The following is a 25,677-nucleotide window of genomic DNA, read 5'->3' on the forward strand; positions in this document are numbered from 1 at the left end:
GTGTGACTTAAAGGCAAAAGTGGAGAGAGGAATTTATTTTAGTTCTGAGCAGTAGAAGACCCATGATATGTAGTTGAATTCTTCTAAACTGATCCAGCAGAGGGCAATAATATGTCAATACAGTAGCTAGTTCTTAAGAACTAGATATGAGGGAAAAAAGATAAAAAAAGGAAAATAATAGGTTTTTGGAAAATAATGAATTCAATATTATGCCTCCTTGGTCATTGCATAAAGGAGAATTTCAGCCTTCTGCCCTGCCACTTGTCCTGAAGTACACTGAGAGATTTCACTTCAAGCATTTTCACTGTGACGTGAGTTTTGCTCAATAAGCCACCTCTATATGGTAGATTTTAATTGGACTAAAATAAGCTAGAAAATAATTTATTTTGCATTCAGTGTTTAATTTCAAATTCTATCCAGCAGACTCGTAAGCTTCAGACTGTGTGCCCCACAAATTACATTTAAATCCTTATTGTACAGAGATTCATGTTCTTTTGTCTCTATAGTCTAATCAGGTGTGACATTTTCCTATGTTGATTTTTTCTCCATGACAGCGGTTTGGGGACAGCGTAGAGAAACCCATTGCTGATGCTGCAAAACTCTCCTGGGTGTTTCTAAGAGCTGGGGAGTCAGGAGTTCCTGGTGCCTTAATCACAGTGATGCTTTATATCATCCTGTTCATGATCTCATCCACAGTGTTGTACCTGTATTTTTTAAGGTATGTCTCTTTATCTCATTATTCCCTTAGGAACTTAGGTTCATGCCTCTTCTCCGGTTTGATAAAATAAGGTGACATCAGAAAAGATGTATCAGTGTCACACACCCAGAAGAGACCAGAACTGTAGATAATCAAGGAGGGGTTTACTCCTGCTTAACTTTTAATGCACTGAGATTATGGGCACACCAAGTCTGAGATGGAGTCACTTATTTCCTCAACAGGAACACAATTGATATAATGATTTTTCATAGATTCTAGAAGCCTCTGTTTCTTTGGCTTCAGGCAATTGTGTCTATGAAAGGGCTTAAGCTGTAAAGTGTTTGTACCTTTCGTCTAGGTACTTTGGAAGATGTTGTCTTTACTTTACAAGAAGGGGGTTTGTGAGAAATAGGAACAACTTCAGAAAGCTACATATGATATGAACTGCAAAATCTCTGAATCTGCAGTGGCTTCCAGAGCCTTACTGACTTTTGATGATACAGGATTTTTGACTTGTGACTGAATCATCATGACAAGATTTAATCTAAATAATGTTTCCATGACATAAGCTCATTTTCTAAGCTCAGTTCCTCATGACATTTGGCCAACCATCTTTCTTGCCAGCTTTCTAGTAGAACCATTAGCTGTGCAGTCAATAGGGACAGCTGTGGGGCATTGAAAGTTATTTAGATAGATTGTCAAATATATTGCATGAAAAAGTGTATATTTTTTTATAAGCGGGTTGTTTATAATGCAGCAGGGATTTTGTGCTGGCCTTCAATTCACCCAGTGATGAACATTGGCAAGCACCAATAAAAAGCCATGTGCAAAGGCAAAATGTAGGCAGGTGTAAGAACAGAAAATCTCACATGCACCCTCCACCTTACTGTATCACCCCTCAGTCCCCCTTCCACAAACTCTGTTGCAGCAGGCAGAAAAAGATAAATGGCAATCTAAATTTCTGCAAAGTATTTCCGAGCTCCTACATTCCTGGGAGCTGTACACAACTCCAATGTACTGGCAGTCTAGTTAATTAGTTTTTGAGACGTTAATGCCTTCTTAATCATTGACTTAATAGTTTTGAATAGCTTCGTAAGTTTTAGCTGCTGTCGTTTATTACTCAGGAAAATTAATTTAAATTAAAACATTTGTAAGGCAGGTTTTTATGAGAATATTACCAACATCTTCATTGTCTGGGGAACAGGTGCAAGATCATCAAAGGTATCTTTCCTTCTGGATCAATTTTCCTGTAATGTTTTCCAATAAAGGGGTGGGGGAATAATGTTACTAGGGGGAAAAAAGTTGTCAGAGCACAACACATTTTAAAAATGATTCATAGCAAAGTACAAAAGCAAAGGGAAGATAACAAAATCTGTTACAGTGCATAAGGTCTTTGAAGTTCTTTGCTTGATAACAAAAGGAAACATTTTGAATACTGGAGTCTGTGCTGTGTAAAGTTATATAATGAGCTTCAGCAATTGTATCAAGTGTCCCTTCCTTGAACATCTACAGCCAACACCATGGGAAACTTGGACCTAGGTAGGACTCTTGAGGAGCACACTGTCAGCCTAATAAAAATAGAATTAAAACCTTTTAAAATACTGTTAAGGACAACACCTCTGCATTTCATAACACTATTTCCTGAATGTGGACATAACAGCATTTGTTTTCAAAAGAGAATAGGTAAAACTATAGTGCCAGGGCAGTAGCATCCCTTTGTGTGAATATTTCTCATATGCCATGTCTCAAATACATTCAAGTGGAATGTTGCTCAGCACAGAAAACATATATTTTAAATAAGCATCCACCACATTTTTCTCTTGGAAGGTAAACCAATATAAATATTGAGGGATACCTTCTGTGCCTGAAGACTCCAATACACAGGGGAGACTTTGGCTGTTGGATGGAGGAGGTGGTGCTGTTTATTGGATTACTCAGCAGTTTGCCATTGAACTGAAGGGTTTTGACAGTGTGTAAGAGAAGGGATAAGAACACTGAACCCACAATACCACCAAAACAAGCAGGGGAAATGTCTGTGTCTGCCACAGCTAGAAAACTTCATGGCAGCACTGGTGAACAGCCAGGAAGCTAATGAAATAATGGGCAGGGGTTAAGTAGCATCTACTTGTGTCTTTATCAACCAAAATACCTCAATAAATCTGATTCCCCATGCTTGTCTTGGGAGTCTATAGTACAACTAGCATGGAGAGATATTCTAATTACTTTTTTGAACCATGAAGAGGCATTGGTTGCAATTTCTTCCTTTTAATTCTACCAGATATTAGAAACAGACAGGAGTTTGTTGGTGAAATGTTTTCTGCACTGTGAGAAAATGCAGACCCGTCTGAACAAAAAAGTGTCTGTGGAAAGCATCTGAATTTCCTGGTATTGAAACATTTTTCAGGGAAAAGCTTCAGAAATCTACATGTTTCAGTGTTAATAGCAAAACTGGTTTTGTATTTTCAATGGTGGTTTTCCAAAAAAGGATAAGAAAGGCTCAAGCTAAGATGGAATAAATTGTTTTAAACCACTAAAACTACCCTTTAATTTTTGGTTTATGTAATTCTTAGAAAAGCCCATTTTTTAATCAGACTCTTGGTAGGAAATAATTTCAATGTTTTCTGTTTTTTCTGATAGGTAAATAAATGAACCTGTAGACTATTATACTGGTTCTCATATGTCTAGAAAACATAAGCTGTGTTTTGTTCTTTCTATTAGCAATTGTATTAGCAATAAAAATAACTACTCTCATGCTTATAACAAGGTATGTTAAGGTATAAGAAGTGTTTTATTAGTTTTCATGCCAAAGAAAAGAAATTAAAGCAGGTAACAGGAGCAGGCTGAGTACTTTTGGACAAAAGGAACAAAGCTGAAAGACAGGCTTCATGATTCTTAATTAATTCAAAGTTAATTATATTGTTTATAACCATGTGCTTAAAATCTTCATATAGAAAATGTTTATGGCAGCAAATAGACAGTAATTTAACTGCATTAAATTTTACTTAATTTGAAATAAGAATGTTGCATTAAGTGAGCTTAAATAAATGGCAAGGTCTTTCTCTTGTTTAGCAAGACAAGTGGCAAACAATTTAAACTGCTGACCTGGAATGTCAAACACAAACACCATGGAGTAATATTGCTTCAACATAAGCAGAAGGTCAGAAAGTCCACCAGTTTAACTGCTAGTATTTCAACCAAGCACAAGACAATTCTAAACTATGAGTCAGTTCTTCCAAAAATACATCTATTGCATTGAAAGAATATCTGATGTTGATCCAGAGATTAAGAGAAAAACTTTTAATTTAAAAATACTGTGGAGTTTGGTAAATTATTACATAAAGGGTATTAGTTATTTATAAAAAAAATAATCTCTTCTGTAGTGTGTTACTACTTTAGTGCCCTACTCTGCTTTAGCACTGATTTGTATTTCACACATTTAGAGCATTTTCTATTATTTCTTGATAGTCAGTTTGTTTATATTCCCAGACTACCTACATCTTGATTAGATGATCTTCCATCTACTCTCCCCTTTTGAGAGAATCCCAAAATGGCATCTTGGAAACTACAGCAAATTTAGGGCTGCAGCTTCAAAAAAGAATGTTTCAAAAAAGAAAGGTGGGGAAAAAAGTACAGAGAGAACCTTTGCAGCAAAGCCTGAGATATAAATTCTTAATCTGATGTTGAGTCAGGCTGCCAGATTTTGGGATCAGAATAGCTACTTCATCACAGAAACTCTTGGATATGGTCCTTGACCCTGAGGTACACATTCCCCTTTGAAGAGAGAGCTAAAGATCCTCCCGAGATCAGGTTGAAAAATCGTCTGTTGGTGCATCTCTTTATTTCTCTTCCATGCTAAATCTCAGCTGTGGGAAAAACTAACTTATTGAGTGTGCTGCTCTGCACTTTCTGTGAGCACTCTGAGGTGTGATGTAGAGCTGATGTAAATGTGATCTTCATTCTGGTTTAGCTGAGCAATCTTCTGCCTCTGCCAGGCACACGTGTTCTTCACCACATACAGGCCAACACAAGGCCCAAGGATAAGGACCAGCCACAAGAACTGTCACTGGTGCTGCTGTACGTGGGAAGGGTGACAATTCAGAGGGTCTAAGGCCTTCTGCCTGTGCTTCATCTCCCACCTGCTAAGAAATGAAGGATCTAAACAGCTCCACAGAAATCCAGGCATTTTGTTGGTTGCAGTGCCACAGCAATCCATGCACTTCTCATGATTACCCAGCCAGTCTATGGGAAGGACAAAAATATTGAAATTGACACCAAGAAACAGCTGAATTGGAGTAAAGTATTATCTTGGAAAATGGTGCAAAAGAAAAGACCTCTGTTCAATATCCAAAACTCAGATTCCAGACTTTCTGATTTCTCTTTTCTGAATCCCTGTTTTTGGAATAAAAGTAGAATGAGAAAGAGATTAATTGAAGAGGATCCATTTGGACGAAGCAGCAGTGTTTTGATGTTTTAAAGTTCAATTTAGGCTAAAAATGTGACACCAGCTTTTTCCAAAAGCCGCCCAATATTTCTTGGTTTCACCTACATCAAGAAATGCCACACAGCAAGCCTTTCTTGTGGTAGAAAATTTTACTGCGTAGTGCTTAGTCAATTCCTTACCACAGAACAGAAATGTCACAGAAAAACAAAGCCAACAAATGAAATGAACTTTTCTAACATCAACAGAAGTTTAGAATGTATAGGCTTTAGGCTTGGGGTTGAAAAAAAGGGTTCCCTTCTATATGATGTGGTTTGCCCATTATTGAACCCTGGCACAGCAGGACTTCCATTCATGTCTAACGATGCTACTGGAACTAGTTACCCAGCCCAGTGCTGAGGACAGACATTAGACATTTCTGAAGAGAAGGCAGATCAGGATCTTGTTGGGAAGTCAATATGTTTAAATAATTAAATTAAATTGCTGCTTCCATTTATGTGCTTTGATTCAGGTACTGTAAATTCTCCAGAGGGCTGTGGAGGGCTGTATGTTGGAGAACTTCTTACCCATGGGCAGAGACCATAGTCATGAAGGGAAAACCAAAACATAAGTCTACAAAAGAATGACTTTTTTTTTTTCCATTGAGAGTCTTTTTAAAGATGAACCAAATATGTTATTTCTATCTTTAGGCTACATAGCGAAGGTTGGCTGTTGGATGTATTTCGACGCATCCATGGTGAGGAAGGCACATTCTTTGTTCCACTGGACTTGGAGATTTCCATCCAGGAACTGAGCTACATTATGAAGAGGGCTGAGCAGTGGAGAGGAATCAATGGTGAAAGACGGATGGTGAGTGGTGAACAGTCTCCAAAAAGAGTCTGTGGTCCAAATTAATTCTCTGCATGTCTTAGTGTTATTCAAAAGAATCTACATATTGGAAAATTATTCTTAGGGTGCTTCATTGAATAGAGAAACTAAGAAGCAACATGTTCACGAGAATTTTGTGACATTTCATGTGCATTGCCTGAACATCCTGAGGGGTTACAATCTGCTTAGCAACCAAAGACTTAGAGGCATCACGATGTCAAAAATTATCTGTGCTATCTGATGGTCCTTGACTGGCTCTTAGAGACTTCCTACTGGTTTAAATATCAGTATCATCCCAGATAATTTCTCAGCCAGCTCAGCAAACTGAGTATTTCCATGAAAAAGTAGAATTCATTCCTTCAGAGGGCATGGGTGAGGCTAGCCTGAGAAGGGGGTGTGAATTTGGTCTGTCAGATATGAGAGCCACACTCTTCTCCCTGGCCCTTTTCCTCCAAGATTTCCCAGAAGAGTGGGCTAAGCTGGAAATCTGCAGGGAAAGGTACTCTGCTTTGGTTATCAAAATAATTCCTTTTTCTTCTCCATTAAGCCCATATCTTGTAGTCCCATTTAAAGACCTTAACCTGTGATGTATAGGAGATACATTCTCTATTTGCAAAGTGTCCTTTGGGGGGGATGTCATCCACAGATGAGGCTTCTGGTCATAATTGCTTTCAGAGAATTGGAAATAGAAGAAGTAACGTGGTCAGTAGTCTCTGAGGGACATTGTCTTCCTTCCTTCCTTGCTTTCTAGCCTTGCTTCAGTGTTATTAATTCCCACAGGACTAATTTAAGAACTAGCTCTTGGACAATTGGTAAAGTGCTCATCTCTTTGATCTATATATCTGTGAATGCCTCTGTGTACAATGCTTTGTTTGGTAACTCTCCTGCTTCAATGTAAAAAAGAACAGATTCCCCGATAGGAAGGAAATTAGTCCTCTTAAGCCTGTATGAGTTGTTTTGTTTTTCTTTTCTAACCCTCTGGAACAAGGGACTTAAGATTAGGGTCTGCAGGTTTTTCAAATCTCTATAACTACCTCTGAAAGATCAGCAGTTTATATAAATATATAGCCTCAGTTGTCACTGTTATAAACATCTGCCACAGCTGTAATTATTTTCCAGTTTTTTTTTCCTGTGATGACAGTTTGGACCCTGAAAGGAAAAACTGAATGAAAAAGCAGATACTCAGTAAGCTTAATTTTTGTGGGAAAGTGCAGAGCAGCGCATAGTATTTCAGCAGAGGGGAGGGAAAAGGTTTGAAAGAGTGAACGTGCTTCCACAACCACCTGCCTCAGACATTCCCACTTTTTGTAGATATAGAACTTATTTTGTCTTTCCCAGTAGGTAAAATAACTTTTTTTTTCACTTTAAAACTTTCTGCAATAAGTCAAAGTATTACCACTGACAATTGGTTTCTATTATCTTTGTTACAAATTAAGTAAGAAACAAAGAATACATGTAGTGGACCTAATTTTGCATGCCAGGATCACCAATGGCATTTGGAAAAAGGGGCAGATGAGGAAACTGCAAACTGCATTTCTAAGTACTTAATAAATTTCTAATGATATTTCCAGCATATAATTTCTTGCAGCAGAACAGCAAGGGCTGGATAAGGTGAACAAGAAAAGAAAAAAAAAAAAAAAAAAAGGGTAGGAGTAAAGGAAGAATTGTGGGGGTAAAGACAAATGGAAACGAATGGAAAAAGAAATTACTTCTCTGTATACAGGTAGTCTGTACCTGAATGGAGGAAACCTGAATGGGTTGTCCACTAATTCAAGGGACAGGACACTGAAAGGCATGACCCATAGCTATAGAAATGTCTAAGTGCCTAGTTTTACTCCCAGTATGCAGCCTAGCATGCATGAAAGGCCACATTGAAATGTGAAATCTTAGTCTGAGATCCTTTAAAATGGGCCCAGCCTCACCTGGATCCAGCACCTCAGATGGTGCAGTCAGAGTAGAGGGAAGAATCCCAATGTCTCACCGGGAGCAGCACACATTTCATTCAACAAAGGAAAGTGATGCATGGTTTTGTCTCTGCTAAAGCCCTAAGTTTCTGGTTGCTATTCTGTCTACATCTGCATGAATTTCATGCCTTTTCCTTGATGTCATCTCTAACCAAAAGCCAGGCTGTGACAGTGTTAAACATTCCTGTTCTCTGGGGGACACACTGGTGCAGACTATATGAAGTGAGAAGATATAAGCAATGTAGAAGGAGCACAGGAATTTACATCTCTGGCATATCTAGAGATGATCTCTACCATTTTCTTCAGTGGTCACGGGATCTCCCTCCCAATGGGGAAAATTTGTGATTGGAGACTAGTGTTCAAAAGTCCTGAATTATCGGTAAAAAACACAAATACTGTGAAAAAAGAACGAGTCTTCAAAATTAAAAATCTTTCCCATCTCATCCCCCCCCCCCCTTTTTTTTTTTTGGTATTATTTTGATGAAAAAGGCAACCATCAAAGGAAGTGTTGTTAGCTCTTTACAAATCTAGTTTTGCAATAAAAACTAGCTCCATTCCACAAATATGTTCTCCACATGGAGCAAGAGTGGGAGCTGTATTTGCAGGTCCTTTTGTGCTCTTAGGCATTGCAGATACGGAAAGACCCTTTTTTCTGCCATAGATTTGCATAAGGTATTTATCTTGTCCCTTTCTTTTTGTATGTCTAATTGTACAAAGTAATCAGTATGGAAGACACATCACTAGGTCTTATTGCGTGCATTATTAATGTGTTAATTTTTAAATAAAATACGAAATTAACTGTGAACAATTTTTATAAAGGGAAGCATGAGACTGCCATATCTTACATCACTCCATATAAAAAATATATTTTAAATGGAGGTCATTCAAGTAAATAGTCAGTCAAACCTTCTGGAAAAAATAGGTCCACATTTTTGCAATATTTTTTTGCTATTAACCATGTGCTTCTCATTTTTATTCGCTGGATTAAAAATTGCCCCATAAATGGATATTTTATAATATGCTTAATTTCCTTTTATTAAATTGATAAATGCAGCAGCAGAGGACACATTTACAATATGATGAGAATTTAAGGTTATTGCATTTTATAATTTTTATATTGTTCAGAGGAGTGATTTGTCATTTGTGGAATGATATCCACATCCCTGCCATCATTTCAAAGCATTTTCAATCTTTCTTTTGATAGGAGAAAGGTCACTTTCTGTAGACCAGGAAGACATCAGTCTATTAAACTAATTTGCCTACATGCAAATTTTGTCATTTTTACCTCATTAACTATTTATCATAGAGTAAAAAAATATATATATTCATGAAGGGGCAGCTAACAGCCTGATGGAGCTGGAACTAATATTTTGCAACTCTAATGATTTTTTGCATCCTTAATTAGATAGCATAAGGTTGATATGATTAGGTCAGGATGTAGTGTTTTTCATTAAAATACATTTTAGAAGCTGTATTCATAATCTGCCCTTGCAATTAAATAATGAGCCTATGAGTTTAATATTATCGACCCAATTATTATCTCACAGAAAAGTATACCTTTAATAAATTTGTGCCGTAGGACCTTCATTAGCAACAAAAAGAATTATATTTCCAGGTACACAGATTACACGGCCACAATCACATTTACGTAGTGGTTGGGAAGGCACTGTGCAGGCAGAGCCACCGTAGCCCTGTACCTCAGAGAAAGGCCCTTGATTATTCTGGAAAAGGCCATTTACAATGCCTTTAATGAGGAAAGATGCAAAGAAGTAAAAATGCCACCTAGAGAGGCAGGCAGAAACATTTCTAGAAACAAACATGTGCTGAAGCAGCGTTCTGTGCACCAGTGCCAGGAGGAAGCCTGGGCCCCCATTCCTCCATTCCTGTTACAAACATGAATATTTGCTGATCTTTTATTAGAGGCAGTCATGTGGCAAATGTGTGTCAGATTCTAGAACTGGTAAAATCAGGAGCAGTGGCAGACTGGAATATTTTAATCTGCTGTTGTTAGCAGATCAGTGATGAGAGCAGGACCCTGGATTTTAGCCAAGAATTTCCTTTTCTTTCTAGAACTGATAAAAGTGGCAGTGTCTTTCTGTCCTCACCGAGTAATTGCTTTTCCAGTGTTAAGTAATAGTTTAGAGTCAAGGTATGAGGTGGGGTTTTCTTTTGTCTAAACAAATAAGAATAATAAAAAAAAACCAAAACCAAACCAAACCAAACCAAAACAAAACAAAACAAAAAAAAAAAAAAAGAGGGGGGAAGTATTTCTAGTAAAACAGCTGACCAGAGATGGTCTTTTAAGTGGGATCTATTGTGATCTGGTTGTTAGGTGTGCATTAGTTTGGTCATGTCTAAAGCCTCTGAACTATTTATCAGGTCAGTTGCTATTAGCAGTAATAAATAGGAATAAATATGGCCCTTAGAGATTGTTGCTGGACTTAGCCGTCAAAGTACCCTGCTTGCAGTGGGACTTTTTATGTAGTAATACTAAAGATGAGAAAAGTTGTGCAAGTAGTAAGCTGAAACAAAACTGCACACCAAGCACAGGCCCAAAATATTGGCACATGAGAAGATTTTCTGGAAAAAAAAATGCAAGGTCTGTAGGCAAGAAGATAATGTGAAACTTACACTTGAAATAAAGCCTGATGCACTGCAAAATTATTTTAATGAGACTAGGGCTAATTTTCTAATTTTAAAATGATATTATAGCAAACCATAAAAAATTACCCAGCAGTAGATTTTTGAAAGGAAAATATATTTGTAATTATCTTGAACACACAAGATTACTTCAGGGCCTATTATCGACACAATTTTTGGTACCACTTTACACTAATTTGCATTTATTACTCTCAGGCCAACTATTAATATGTTAATAAATAAGTCATTAATACTTGTTATTTAATTGCTATCTATTTATTCCTGTTCAATAATGCATTAATTACTTGTGAATAGTTGAGGGCAAAATTCTGCCCTTGCTAGTGGAATCAACACTGGCAGAAAAGGAAACTGATGTTGGACGTGGCAGCATTGCAAGGGCTGCTGGAGAGCAAGTCTTTTAACTCATTTAGCACAAGGGGGTTAATTTTGATTTTGTCTTAGAGGAGGCTTCATGAGCTTCCAGTCTGTGCTGCAGCAAAGCTGCTGGACCACAGGTGGAGGCTGATGAAGGCAGGTGGTATCACACCTGAGGCTGCTGCAATTTGTCTCTTGTTTTGGTCCTGGTCTTACTCCAACACTGGAGTTTGGAGCTTGCTTGCACATATAAGATAATGGATAAAGAGAAGGGAAGGGCAAAAATTGAAGTTATCTGAAAGCCAGCTCTACGCGGGAGAAAGGGTGGCACATAGTGTGTAGTAAGATATGGAACTAGGTACAATGCTTTCTTGCTGTTGGATATTAGAAAGAGAAAAAATAGAATCCCCAACTGTGCTCTAATTCAAAATCCCAGATTTGTGCTCTCCGGATCCCCTTGTATAACTTGACTGTAGTGTAGATCAAAAAAAACTGAAAAATACACTGACATCATAATTGGTATATTTTCTGTTTGAAGGTTTAGCACTACTCTGAGTGTGACTTCTTGATTTTTTTTGATGAAAAAAATGGTGAGACCAGGCTAAATTTTGAACAAGAACACCAGCCTGGTTTTGTGACTAACAGATCTGTTCATCTTAAATTTGATCTTTTCAGAGTTGTAGGGTTAATTTTTCTCATGAACACAAACACAAATTTTGCTGTTGCTTTTCAGGAAGACAAATTTCCAAAAGACAGGTAAAAAGTTGCAGGGATATTTTGACTTAAAATAAAAAAATGGTTGAGGAAATGTGCTGGAAGGGATAATCCCCTAGTACAGACTGTGGAGGCCTGAAGGAAAAGTCAGAAAGCACAAGGCAGTAATAGGAGAAAAGAATCAGAAGTGGTTCAGGAATTTGTGCAGAAGACAGAATCGTGCCAAAGAAAAGAGAAAGAAACTGAGAAATGCAAGGTACGAGAAGTTGGTTGGAAAGTACAGCTATACAAGATAACTATAATCATTGTTCTGTAGAACTCTTCTCAAATTGCTGATTTAGGTACCATTGATCTGCAAATGCAGACAGGAAGACCTTGAGAAAGCAGAAGTACAGAAAATGTAAATTTCTTTTTTACTTATTCACTCTTCTGTTTCCAAACTTTTTTTCACTTTGAGCTATACCTTATATATAAAAATATCTCATGTACACTGTGTTATGTGTTTAAGAAATAGGAAATGGCTGACATCACTCAAGCTGCTGCTCATAAGGTCTAATAATTTTGATCTGTGGTTTCCTTTCCCCAAACTACTTTCAGTGATCTTTTAGAACATTAGCGTTTTGCAAGTTTACAATTAGATTTCTTCATACTACCTTAACCCATACTGCAAAAAATTTTGGAGCTGCTAACTGGAGCTCTCACTACAATGTCTCCCACAATTTAAATTGTACGGAGAATAAAAACTTCTATGCTGTAAGCGTAGCATAGGAGAGTAGAAAGCAGTAGCAAAGCTGATTGTGAGCCTATCCAGAAAAATTTGCAGTATTGTAGAATTTATTTCCTTACATGCCAGTATGAATAAATCACTGTGTTGATCTGGGGTAATGCACAGTTGTTACAGCCAGTACAAGCAAACTACCCTGCTAGTGCAGAACAATGCAGCTCAGCACGTTAAGGTGACATGTAATCACCTGTCTGCTATAGAAATTGCAGGAGGAGAACCTCGACCCCTTGCAGTCAACAGCAAAACTTGCACTGACTTTATTAGGGCCAGAATTTCCATCTATCTGTGTGAGCAAAGGGGAGGGGAGGAAATAGGGCCATGTCTCACTGAAATTCTTTGTGATCTGTGTGTGTAAGGTCAGATTCTCATTTGGGATAACTTATTGAAGGCAGTGTCTGTATTTTTTTTAAAGATTAAATGGAGATTGAAAGTCAGAGATGAGCAGAGGGAAGGCTCAGCCCAGTAATGGGATGTTACAGAAAACAGAGCAAAATGTAAGGTCAGAAAAGAGCGTAGCACTCTCTTGCCTCTTAGGTTTAAACCAAAATGATTTCTGTATGAAAAGACAAGGCCTTGAACTGTGTAGGATTGAAATGGCCATATGGTTCTGAAACACTTTGCTCTCTATTCCTTTAGAGTATTTAGTCCATAGGGAGTGGTGGGTGAAAAGAAGAAAGGGGGGGAGATGCAGATTCTCGGAAACATCTGGAACAGCCAAATATGCTGACCGTACCCCGGCATGCCATTAAACCTCACAACTGTTGATTAGTAATTCATCAGAAAGGGTACAAGTGCAAGCTTTGGAAAACAAGGTAATGCAGTCTAGGTAAAGGAAAACCTTCCTTTGCCTGTGTGGATAGGTCTAACGAGTGGAACTGCTTAAACAGATGTGCACACAAAAAGAGGCCTTGTAATAAATTATAACAATGGTAGAACAGATATAATCAACAAGTAAACTAATGGAAACAGCATTAGAAATTGAGCTGTTAGAGTAACACTGCACAGCACTTGTTTGATTCCATGTTGTATCCCATCTTAAAGAGAAAAAATAACTAAAATGAAGAGAAAATAGGGATTAAAACCCCCACATCTATGAAAGCTTCTCTGAATCTGAAAGTTGCATAACAATAAGTTAATAGATTAAAACAGATAAAAGCAAGCTATGCAAACTATGTGAGTGCAAGTACTATGAGCTGCTTAGAGCGTTTCTTTTTTTTGACTGGCATATTCATGGTAAGTATATAAATTGAAAACAAAATTATTTAGTCAGACTCCATGGAATTTACTTAGAGAGGTAGTAAACCTTATCTTGTGTTTAGAAAACATGTATTTTATTTCCCCTTTCAGTTTGTATTTTGTTTCCCTTTTAAATGAGAACTGATTTATTCAAGTCTCCTTTACTGCCCCCATTATATGTACAATATAGTATTTCCAGAGTAAATGGTAACAAATCAATTTAATCCTAAAATCAATAAATTAATTATATAAAGGCATTAGTGAAGATGAACCAAACTAATAGTCTGCTGACATCCTTCTGATTATACACTGGCAGAAAGGTGTTAATTTCTCTAATACTTCAACAGACATCCAAACTCTTTTGTCAGAGATGTTGGACAGTGATGGAGGAGGAGTACACTTAACTGTAATTTTTGTAGTAATTCATGGGAAGCCTCATTGACATGTGCTAATGGCACTTGATTGCCCTCAAGATGTTTTCACAACAGAACTCTGCAAGTGCCACATCAAGGTTTGCTCAGTCAAATAGTTTTTTCTCCTTGCATCTAGATAATTTGTGACCACAGGCAAACTTTAGAAAATCCAAGGTGGTTTGCAACACTCCGTTGGGGTGAATCTGTCATCAGCCGGCTGGTACAGATCGGTGCACTAATGAAGAGCAAGCTCTTTGGGTTTTTTGTCATTTCTGTGCAAGCAATCCATTTTGTTTCTCCTCAGTGGCAGGGTATGTTATACATCTCATCCTGTATAATCTGACTTACATTATAATTTGATTCATACACAGCCTTTCCACAGAGATTAATTAGCATCAGGCTTGAAGTTTGCAAGTGAAAATATGATAATTAGTTTTCTTGGAACGTTAACATTTCAACACTTCAGGTTCTCTCCATCTTTGTCTTCAATGAAGCTGCAGTAAACGAGCACTATTTCTCTTCTAAATCAGACTCTTGTGAGGTTTGAAATACAGACATTTTCATCAAGCTGGATAATTTCCATAGAAAATTTACTAGCTCATGAAATATTGCAGGAGTAATTCATACAATGGCTCCCTCCTCCCCTTGGTAGGTTGAAGTATAGTGTGAGCAGTTCTGAAAACCCCCAGGACAGTCACTTATTTAACAACGGTGATTCCTACTCTTTGTAGCAAAAATCAGCTGACTCTTCATTTTTTGCACAAAACAGAATTAGCCAATAGGTCTCTCCTGCGGTTGTCAGGTAGTGCTGTAAACAAGGTTACATTAGTGCTGTAAACAAGGTTACTCCCTGCACTCATTTTTTTTTCTTGGAGTATTTAATACACATAACTCATTGGCATATACAACATCCCAGGAACAGTAACTTAGCAGGATTCTGAAAAAAAAATAGCAATAGATCTGAGTAATGAGAACATTCAACATTACAATAGTGAGTAAAAATGTTATATGAAATATCAACCCTGATGATTTAAGGACACAATGTAATCGCTAACATATGGGGCTTAAGAAGAAACTCACATTATGGAAAAGTTATTGTGTTGTTGTCCATTATGGGTGTGTGTAGCTGTTTAAAAACTAGTACTTGCTTAAAAATTTCTGATTTATACTCCCTGGTGTTAAGCAATTTCCTTTTACCAAGGATATGTATGTTTTAAAACATTTCAGTCTTCTCTAATTACTAAATTCTCTATTTAAGGTGTAATTAATCTTGTTACAGCTCTGGCATCAGACATGCACTGAGCTTAGTCAGGGTACTGTTGATGCCCATTGATTTAGTCATGTTAGGGGTAAGCGAAATTCTTAACGAAGGTAGAATCTAAATTACCAGGTGGTTGTGAGCTTGCATATGCAAAAGCATGAAGTTCATGTGTCAATTGTGTATATAACTGCAAGAATGGTTTTGCAGATCAGGCTCTTTTTTTTCTTCTTTTAAAGGAAATTAAATTTGCTACCATTTTGTAATTGTCACACATAAGGCTGCTGACGAAGACTGAATTACTTTAGATGCACTAGAGAACAGTTAAACAATGTTACAAAACTGAAGCCTCACTAGCTTGCTTTCTAGTAATGACCTTTAAATATTGCGGGAACTAATGATATTTAAATGTAAAATTCCACACACTGACAGCAGAGACTGCTGAAGACACTTGCACAGGGCAGAGCAAAATCTCTTTGCCCACTGATTGGGGCAGGTCCATTCTGTTTTCTGTCTTAACCTGACCTCACAAGGCAAAGTAAACTGTGTCTGAGCCTACAGGTGAGCTTTGTCACAGCTAAAACCAAGTGCAGGCAGAATGAATGTAGGTCATAGGACTCAGTGAGGATACCTGTCCTTCCTGCTATAGGTATGCTAAAACTTCTGGTCTCAGTGGGCTACAAACCCCAGGTGTGGATTTGAAGCAGCTACCCTTGGAAGCTTAGAAATAGGAGATGGATTAGACTTCCTCTGCTGAAGCCTGAAAGCACTGTCCAAAGCTTATATGCTGAAGTTTTCTGAAGAAGTCATGATTTTCACCCTCATGTGTTTGTCAGGGCAGAAATGTGCTCTCACCATGCTTCCCATCTACGTAATTTTTCCTATCTTAGCAATAATCAGGGCATCTAAACCAACAGTAATTTCCTGGGTCTGTCTGAAACCTGGTGTGAGCATCTCTGAGGCCAGCCAGTGAGACTTTGTTGTTGAACAGAGCCTTGTTTTCTCCTGATAGACAAAGGGGGAGAGGAAGACATGCCCCAGGGAGGTGAGGTTGTAAGGAATTCCTTCCAACAACAAAAAAGAGAAGGAGGCAAATTGACTGTTTTATTAGGAACATGATCTGTAGTGTTTTTCATCTGGAGAGGGGATTGTTGCATGCTGATGAATAACGGGTATCGTATCACAAGAGTGCTAAAATGCCCCTGAGCAAGTTTGTTCCTTCAGCTCTCCTTCAGCAGCTCCTGCTATCCCAGCCACTGACCTGTGAAATGTGGTCGCGTGCTCTGGATTTTTTCCTGTATTTTGAAAGCTGTTCTTTTCATCTTTCAAAATATTAGCCTAAACAGTTAAATGGGAGTTGCATTTGTAAGGGTTTGTGTATTAATATTAATGGAAAATCTGACAGGTTTGGTGGCCAGAGAGGAATAATCATGCCTTTCAGGTGACATGTAAGTATACAGCACGTTATATGGATTTATTGTTTTGAAACTTAGTTTTGTCAAAAACAGAATGGCCTCCTGAAAATCCATATTTTTGGAATCAAACACTACGGTTCTAGAGAGGAATGTCTAGAAATGATCAAAGGAAAAGGGGGGCTCCATCTTCATGAGAGCATGCCAAAGTTAGAAGCTGCCAAACTTTGAGCCTCATGCCACCTTGATAGTAATGGGCACTGTTCAGCCAATCTACTTTCCACATGAATCCTAGGGCCTTCCTTCTCTCCTGTTGGCTTTGAATACCTCTCACTGTTCCTAACATAATGATCACCTTGACAGTTCTGAAATTTTTATCTCCTCCACTGGCTGGGTGCAGGGACTTATTTGCACATCAGGCTCCCTGATTATAGACCTAAAGTGCATAACTTACCCAGTGACACTAGAATCAGAATATTGCTATAACATTTCAGTGCTACCATCAGGCACTAGGACTGAATTCCTGTTCTCTCAAAAGGAGAGAGGAAAAAGGAAAGGGCAAAGCTAGGCAGTGCCTTAGGGAGCTGTGCTCCTCCTGAACCTTGCCTAGGCTACAGCAGCGGTAGCAGCTCATCTGGTTTTGCAGGGCATTTGTCTGGCTAGAGTAACCACGAAAGGTTATTTAAAAATAGGAAAATTGCACCTGGTCATTTAAAACATTTCAGAAGGGGTTATTGCGCCTGTCAGATGAACGGCCATTGAAATTGGCACGTTGGCCATGACATGAGTAATTCTTCAATGAATCAGTCTTTTTGCATAGAAAATTATCCCATCAGAAACACTCTGACTAGTGCTAGCCTGCAGGCTTGAAGCTTAAGCTCAGTCACGGCATAAAAACCTCCCCAGCCTTGTTTTCTTTTGCAGCTGAGATAACCCATTTAGAACTCGTAATTTAGACTTTTCTCAGATAAACCTCCTTTTGTATTAATGAGTCTTGCCTGAGAGAGCAAGCCTGCCAACTGGATCCTTACCTCACTAGTTCACAAAGAAGGATGCTTATTTTAGCCTTATGAAATGCACTTGGGCTATGCATTGCCGTTTAACAAGTGGGAAATAATGTAGTAAAGGTAGAAAGCTGGTTTCTGTCTCTTTCAAAGTCAATGTATGCAGAGAAAAAAAACATACATGATAGTGCCTTGTTAAGTTTTTAGGATTACTCTTCTCTTTATCTTGATTATTTCCTCTTTGCTGAAGTCTGATGGGCTTCAAATATACTGAAGGCTTGTGAACCTGGGAGCCTAAGCCCTCCTGCTGCTAGGGAAAGGTTTATAGACTACTTCCTTTCATTATCGCTTTATAAATAGCATTGTTTGAAGCAGTGTGCACTGCAGCTTGAATAACGACTTGGAGGATGTTAGTTAATTTGCTGTTCACAAATGTGTCTTTTCAAGTGGTGTTTGTGGGGTTCAGGTAGTTGTTAGTATTTGGGACCGATGGGAAATATTTTGTTGGCAAAAGTTATCCCACCTCATGCTTAAGTCTGGACACCACCTGTTGGATGTGTGCAGGGTTTCAGGGCTACAGACAGCTGTGGGTGCCTTTGGCTCAGTAGGTAGGTGTGACACTGACATAAGCCCTGCATGTTTCATCAGGCCTTTGCACAGGATGGGGGAGTCAGAACCTCCATCAGCACACAGCAGACCTCTGTGGGTCACTCCTTCCTTCCAACAGCAGTGCCAGGATTGGAGCGATGTATTTGCACACAGCCCGGTTCAGCCACAACGCCCTCTCCAATGGGGTGATCTTCTATTGCTTGGTACTGTCAGCATCCCACATTTCAGAATAGCTGAGTCTGTGGTGTCCACAACACCAAATTGCTTGCTCCAGTGACAGAGAAAAAGAACTTTGGAATGTTAAAAGGTTTGGGATGTCAGACTTTTAAAGTGCCTTCTCGAAAGCTCTGCTCTTTCTGTCATAGCCCTATCCATTATTGTCTTCCTCTCCGAACTTCACAGAATCATAGAATCAAAGAATACACTGATTTGGAAGTGACCCACAAGGTTCATCAAGTCCAGCTTCTGACCCTGCACAGAACAGCCCCAGGAGTCACACCATGTGCCCAAGAGCACTGTCTGAAATCTTCTTAAATTCTGTCAGGCATGGTGCTATGACCACTTTCCTGGGGAGCCTAACCATCCTTTGGGTGAAGGACCTTTTTCTAATATCCAGCCTAAATCTCTCCTGACACAACTTCAGGCCGTTCCTTCAGGTCCTATAACTGATCACCAGAGGGAAGAGATCAGTGTCTGCCCCTCCTCTTCCCCTCATAAGGAAATTGTAGGCCAAAATGACATCTCTCCTCAGTCTTCTTCAGGCTGAACAGACCAAGTGACCTCAGCTCCCCCTCATATGGCTTCCCCTCAAGGGTCTTCATCATCTTCCTCACCCTCCTTTGGATACTCTTTAAGAGCTTAATATCTTTCTAATATTGCAGTGCCTGAAAGTGCACATAGCACTTGAGGTGAGGCCTCCTCAGGGCAGAGCAGAGCTGGACAATCCTCTCCCTTGACTGGCCATGCCGTGCCTGATGCTCTCCAGGACATGGTTGGCTAACCCAGAATGTTCTTTCTTGGTACCGTGGCTTCCTTGTGGTTGCCTGACTATTTCTGCCATCCCTTGGTCCCCCACCTCTGTGAAAAGTAGGGGCCAGGATAACCTTTTTGGCTCTGTACCTGAACAAGTGAGTCCTGACCACTGTGGTGGTGCCAGCTCAGCATGGGTGTGCAGAGGAGGACAGTTTTAGGATTTGAGATGCATTCTTCAAAGAAAAGAGATCTACAATCAAATATCTGAAGGATGTTGACCACCTGCTGTGGCACAGGCATACTGCTCATCTGAAAAGCACTGCAAGTTTTTGTGATGTCTTTGAACTGACCAGATGTCCAGCCAGTGATTAAGAAGGTGCTTTAGCCTGAATGGGGAGAGCAGAAACCTACTGCAGACATTCCTACCACGTTGAAATACCCCCTTTTCATCACTTTTCATTACTCTTCATCTAAGGATGGAGATCCTTACCTGTGCTGGGTCAGGGACCAAGGTACCATGGCTCCTTGTACATGGAATGCTTCATGGCTGGAGAGGCCTGGACTGTGGAGGTGCTTGCAAAGAAACTCAAGGCATGCAGTTAGATGTTGCAGAGTGACTAAAAGAAAAGGAGGTTCAGCAATAGTAAAGTATACAAAATATTTTCTTGATAAGTTTTTGCAAGTAGAAGTATAAACATATGTGCATGAGTGAGAATGATACGACAACGGGTTATGACTGTTTTTGAGTCTTTACCCTCAATTTCCTCTTGCTTACACTCTGAAAAGCATGCATGTCGGCCAGGATTGATGTCACTCATATACATCCATCTTGAGAAGCTATAAACAGCTTTTAGACATTACAAAAGCAGTTTCTACATTGATTTCAATGTCTCATTGGTGTTAATTTATTTGTATGTGATACTAAGTACTTGAAATCAACCCTTTGGATAGCTTCTAAATGAGTACCCTGTGATGAAAAATAAAAGCAAATGGAATGGGCTTTTGGGGGAACAAAGAGGGAGAAAAACACCAAGAATGGCAAATAACAAACAAAAAGCCTCAAAACCAAAACAAAATACTGGAATCTTTTAGTAAACACAAAATTCTTCTGCACTGTTTGCACTCCAAATGCTGGGGTACAGCAGAGGGTAAGCAATCAAGAGTGAAGCAATATTTCTATCATTATTATTTACTATAAATGCCTGCTGAATTTTTATTTATTGTCAAGCTGAATGCAAAACACCATGAAAATAAGTGAGTCAAATTTTCCAGGAAATAAAAACACCTTTGCATTTGCACTGGTGATGGTGCAAGTAGTGGTGTCTGTTGTAAGGGTCTGGAATCTCATATACGTTCTGACATTGCGACAAAGCTCTGGCTTGGTCATAAATGCAGGTCAGAGCTGTGTGAAAAGGCCTGAGCAGTGTACAAAGAGACAGGGATTTATGATTTTCGAACTTGACAGTGCCCTTTAGGCTAACCATGGAGGAACTCTGCTTGGGGTGCCATATATTGCCTCATCTAGGGTCAGTAAGGGTTACTTATTGCCATTTGTTGAATGTGTAATGGGATTTAGAGATGGATTTAGCTAAGTGTTTTGGCTTTAAAGACTGTTTTGCTTTGTTTTTCTTTAGTTTCATGGAACAAACCTCATTTCTGCCTGCACAAGAAAGGTTGAACAGTTTAAACAAAACCTAATGAAAATTCTTGAATAAGGCAAAGATGCTGCTGTTCCAATACGTTCATTCTGTTTTTGTGGTCGTGTGGCATCATCATGACTAGAGTTTGTTGTTTTTTTTTCTGACTGATGTGCAGCCAGGCAGAGATTCTAACTTAAAAGCTTAGGATGCAGATTCTCAGCCCAGACATTTCTGGAGAATCATTATCACTGCAATTGATCAAGGAGATGTTTTACGGAATAAACAAACCAAAAAAAAAAAACAAAAACAGAGAGCTCACAGTATTTTTTCATGTTTGCAACCCCATAATGTTTTGTTTCTCATATCTGTATTAAGCATGTGATGTTGAAAGTTACCAAAGGTCAAAGACTTTTTCTTATTTGCTGAAGGATTCTAATACTCCATTTTCTTTTTCTTTCATAAGGGAATAAAAGCTTTTCAGAGCACAAACAACCATTTTCATAACTTCCCTAAATTCAGAGAAATATCGATACAATGTCTACACTGGATTGCTGAAGCATATTTACTATGACATTAATCCTGTTCTAATGCACTTCTTTCAACTGAAAGTTTTTTTTTTCTAGTCTGGGCTGAATTTTGCTTATTCTAGAACTTGGCTGTGTCTGAGGAAAAGAGAGAAGGGGCATTTCTTCATTCAAAAGATCATGTACATGCACATAATTTACTTGTGCCAGGAAGCTGATCCCTCTGTTTTGAGTTCCTGCTGCTTTGCCATCACCCACAGCACCTTTTCTGATCCCTTCAGTGCAAGGAGTGGCCCTAGCAGGTCTGCTTATTCCCAGACTGGCCAGGTGCTGTGACCTGTGCCTGCCACATGATTTGTCAGATCAGACAAATAATTCCTGTATCTGTGCCTCTGTTACCTCTGGCAGGCATTTCCATCTCGCACACAATCCTGGGAGTTGTTGCATTTAGACTGAAACAATCACAGAAAATACAAACCAGAACCATATCACCGCACTGCGTTATTCAAATGAGAGGTCAAATTACCCCCACTGATGTAAGCAGGGTTGCCAAGGTCTAAACGAAGACACAACTTGGCCAAAGGTCTGTTTCTAATGTGAGGTTTGAAGGCTGGTAGGTCTTGACTCTAATATCAAACAGCTGCAAGTCAGTACCAGCTCCATTGAAAAATACACATTTCCCAAAAAAACCCTCCACAAACAAAAACATAAAACCCAACAACCCTGAATCTTGGTATATTGTTTAAACTTTGCCAGTGTTAAACTATGGTTACTCATTGTTGCCTACTATTTTAGTTTGAGTTCCCTGTGTGAGACTATTTAGGTGCATTAAGGCATGCTAAAATATTTCAGTATAATGCTCCCACTGCTTCTCCCCCCTGCTCTCTCTCTCTCACACACACACATACAACCCCACCTAAAAGCCCTTTACTAAAGTGCAATCCGCATTCTTGTATCATTTGTACCCCCATAGATCTGTGGCAGCTTCTCTTCATTTGCATTTAATAGCAGAAAGCAAACGCTGGATGTGAATTTAGTGAACTGGTAGCACGAGCATGGAGGGAGGTAATTTATTAATCCTTACTTTCATTTTGCCATGCAGCTTTTGGTGTCCTAAGATTACATGAGAAGACACTGTTATAACTATAATCACTCAGGAACTCAACTACAGACATATATAAAAAATGTATACATTGCTCAGAAATTGTTAATGGTCAGCAAAGTATTCTTTTTCTGAATTACTGCCAAGTTTCAAAACTGCATGTGTCATCTTATCACGTACTATACATTAAGTGTTGGTCATGTAAGTCGGATCTGCCCTATGGGTATTTTAAATTGCAAACATAACTTTTTGAAACTCTATTGTAATGGTTTTTATTTGGCTTGGTTTCTAAATCAACATAGTTTGTTCATACCGCTTCAATTGCTTTTGCCTTATTCTTTGCCATGCCTAAATCCTTTATCTGAACAAGATACAAAGATCAAGTAATTTGTTTGGTAGCTGAGCATCTAATGCTGCCTAAACTCTCTACAAAATATGTAGTAAATTTATGGTATGTACCTTTTTCTTCCCACATGTAACCAGTATAGAAGTGGAATTAAAACAGCATAGAGTTAGTATGAAAGAAGCATGTTCTTTTTTTTTTCCATCAATTTTTGACAATAATAAACCATTAGAGATAATAATGGTTTCAAAACATTTGTGTTTAGGCATCTTTCCTCTGCTGTACAGTTGTAGTTTTCCAGTTCACCTAAAACCCTCCTGCTGTATAACACAGCTCTTAGTTTGGAAGTAGTTTCTTGTACAATGTTTGAGGTTTCAACCCATTGCACATCTTCCCTCCTGCCTGAGACCAACTGGACTGTAACAATGCCCAATGCTTATTTTGATTTCTTTTTTTCTTGCCACATAGTAGCTGACTCTCTAAGTAGTTGCTCTTGAAATTCCCAAACCAACAAGAAGCATGTGAGAACATGAGGTTGCATGGTGCACCAGAACCTAATTGGGATGCTTCTACCTTGGATGCTATCTGTCCTTTTGAGAGCATTTTAGGTAGAAATTCTTTACTGTGAGGATGGTGAGTCACTGGCATGGGTGGTCCAGAGAAGTTGTGGATGCCTCATCACTCGAACTCTTCAGAGCTGGGTTGGATGGGGCTTTAACAAACCCGGTCTATTGGAAGGTGTCCCTGCCCACAGCAGGGGGGCTGAAACTAGATAGTCTTTAAGGTCCCTTTAAGGTCCTTCCAACCCAAACAGTTCCATGATTCTGTAATTGCATGATTTTTCTTCTGTCCTTTTTCTGAGTAGAAAAACGCAGAAGATACTGATGTGCAGATGAAAGCTTTGAAAGAAAATAAATAGAATTGTCTCTAAGAGTTACAGGTGCATAAAAGGCTTATATGTTACGTGCTAATATATCTGTGAGGTATGAACAAACTGTGAGGAAAACACGAGCCTAGAAAATGGAGCTGCAACATCTCAAGGCAGAAAAGATTAAAGTAGTTCTTCCAGCCATTCTATTTCAATGAATTATTGTAGATATAAATCCATTTATATTGGAAGTTGGAGAGGCCATTTGTTTCACAAATACTAGTGTTATCCCAGGAAATAGAAATGGGATTCTGAAATTAGTTATTAAAGATCACACTTTAGTGATTAAGATAGCTGGAGTTCCAAGGGGCCACACACAATCTAATTCTGGGAGTCAAATTGTCATTCTGTTGAATTGGCTTTTGCCAGGCAGGACACTACAGCACTTGGCTGCTCTTAGCTAAATCCGGAAGTACAAATCCTATTGTCACCAGTCCTTGTACACAACATCTCAAATTCAAGGCTTCTTTGCAGCACAGGTAAAATGGGATGCTGCTACCACAGGGACAGGGTGGTTTGGGCTGCTGCATCACAGTTATGATGGAGACTCCCAAGTTGCCTTTGGTCTTGCTGTCTCTAGAGGAGTAGCCCGGTTTGAGGATCTTCCCTGGCTGCAGCAGCAGGCATCAGTCCGGCTGCTGGGGCACTGCTGCTGGCAAAAGAGATGGAGAAGACAGCCTCATGTCCCAGGCATCTGCCTGCTTTAGTTATGCCTGGAGCTGATCCTGCTTCAAGAAAGCAGACAGTCTGGACAAACAGAAGAGTGCTTTTGATGGGTGATTGCATACTAACATAGCCTGATCTTGAATTTGCAATCTTAACTAGAAATCCAAGTTACAGTTGACTAGAAACAACTTAAATAAGAGAAGAGTCAAGCAGGACTGGTCATCATCTTGCAATGACAGGAAATGTGACGTTAATATGAAAGAAAATACTTTTTCATAATATACCTTTTCCAGATTAGCTCCCAGAAAAGATCTCAAAATATTTTTCTCATTATTTTTTCTCAAAATATGTTTTAGCTTGAGAAAAAGATAGAGCATCCCCATTTTCTATGTGCTAAGACTTTGGAAGTCAACAGCCTTTTGGAAGTATTTCTCTAAATCCAAACCATCAGAATATGCTTGGAGTAAGAGATATTGAGTATTGAGTAAGAGATATGTTGAGTATTTTCTGATTTACTTTGAATGGGGTTCACCCCTTCCCACAAGAGATCCCCATCCCATGTAATGAGAAAAGGAACCAGCAAAGAGATGAGAAATGGTGTTCCGATTGGAAACTCACATTTCTACATGTACCATAAAAGTGAGGTGGACAGTTAAATCAATCTAAAGTAATTTCAGTGCCCAGGAACCAGCTCTTGGTGCTTTCGATCCTTGAAAAATATCAGCCAAGTTTGTGATAACTCTGCCAACTTCAGAAGGCATTACACTATTCTTGGGCACACTTGCCCCTTTTCTTCTCAAATAATACACTAATTTGATTGATTTTTTTCTATGCTTATCATTCTGTGGATTCTTTGACAATGCAGAAATGTTGTGGTTACAGTTAACATAAAATATATTGGTGTGATATATTCCTGTGCTGCTGTCCCTTACTCTAATATTACTTGATCAAAGTAGCTACAACAGCATAAAAGCACCAGAGATGCAGTGAATCAAACACACATGCAAAGCGAAAAACATGTTTTTTAATGAAATATAAAATTACTTCAGTGTATTATCTAAATTATGATACAGTATATGTTTTCCACTGAA

At 38.8% G+C, this 25,677-nt stretch overlaps 1 protein-coding gene across 1 annotated transcript in view; it reads left to right on the top strand.

The window, feature by feature from the left end:
* Positions 1-25,677, top strand: part of LOC134420649 (uncharacterized) — a 178,323-nt gene that overhangs the window by 129,148 nt on the left and 23,498 nt on the right. The window contains exons 18-19 of the mRNA XM_063160871.1: positions 555-718; positions 5,825-5,984. Of these exons, the coding sequence (XP_063016941.1) occupies positions 555-718; positions 5,825-5,984 (324 nt within the window). The remainder of the gene's footprint in view (positions 1-554; positions 719-5,824; positions 5,985-25,677) is intronic.

The sequence above is a fragment of the Melospiza melodia genome, chromosome 1, assembly GCF_035770615.1.
Source record: "Melospiza melodia melodia isolate bMelMel2 chromosome 1, bMelMel2.pri, whole genome shotgun sequence".
In the NCBI taxonomy this organism is placed as follows: Eukaryota; Metazoa; Chordata; class Aves; order Passeriformes; family Passerellidae; genus Melospiza; species Melospiza melodia.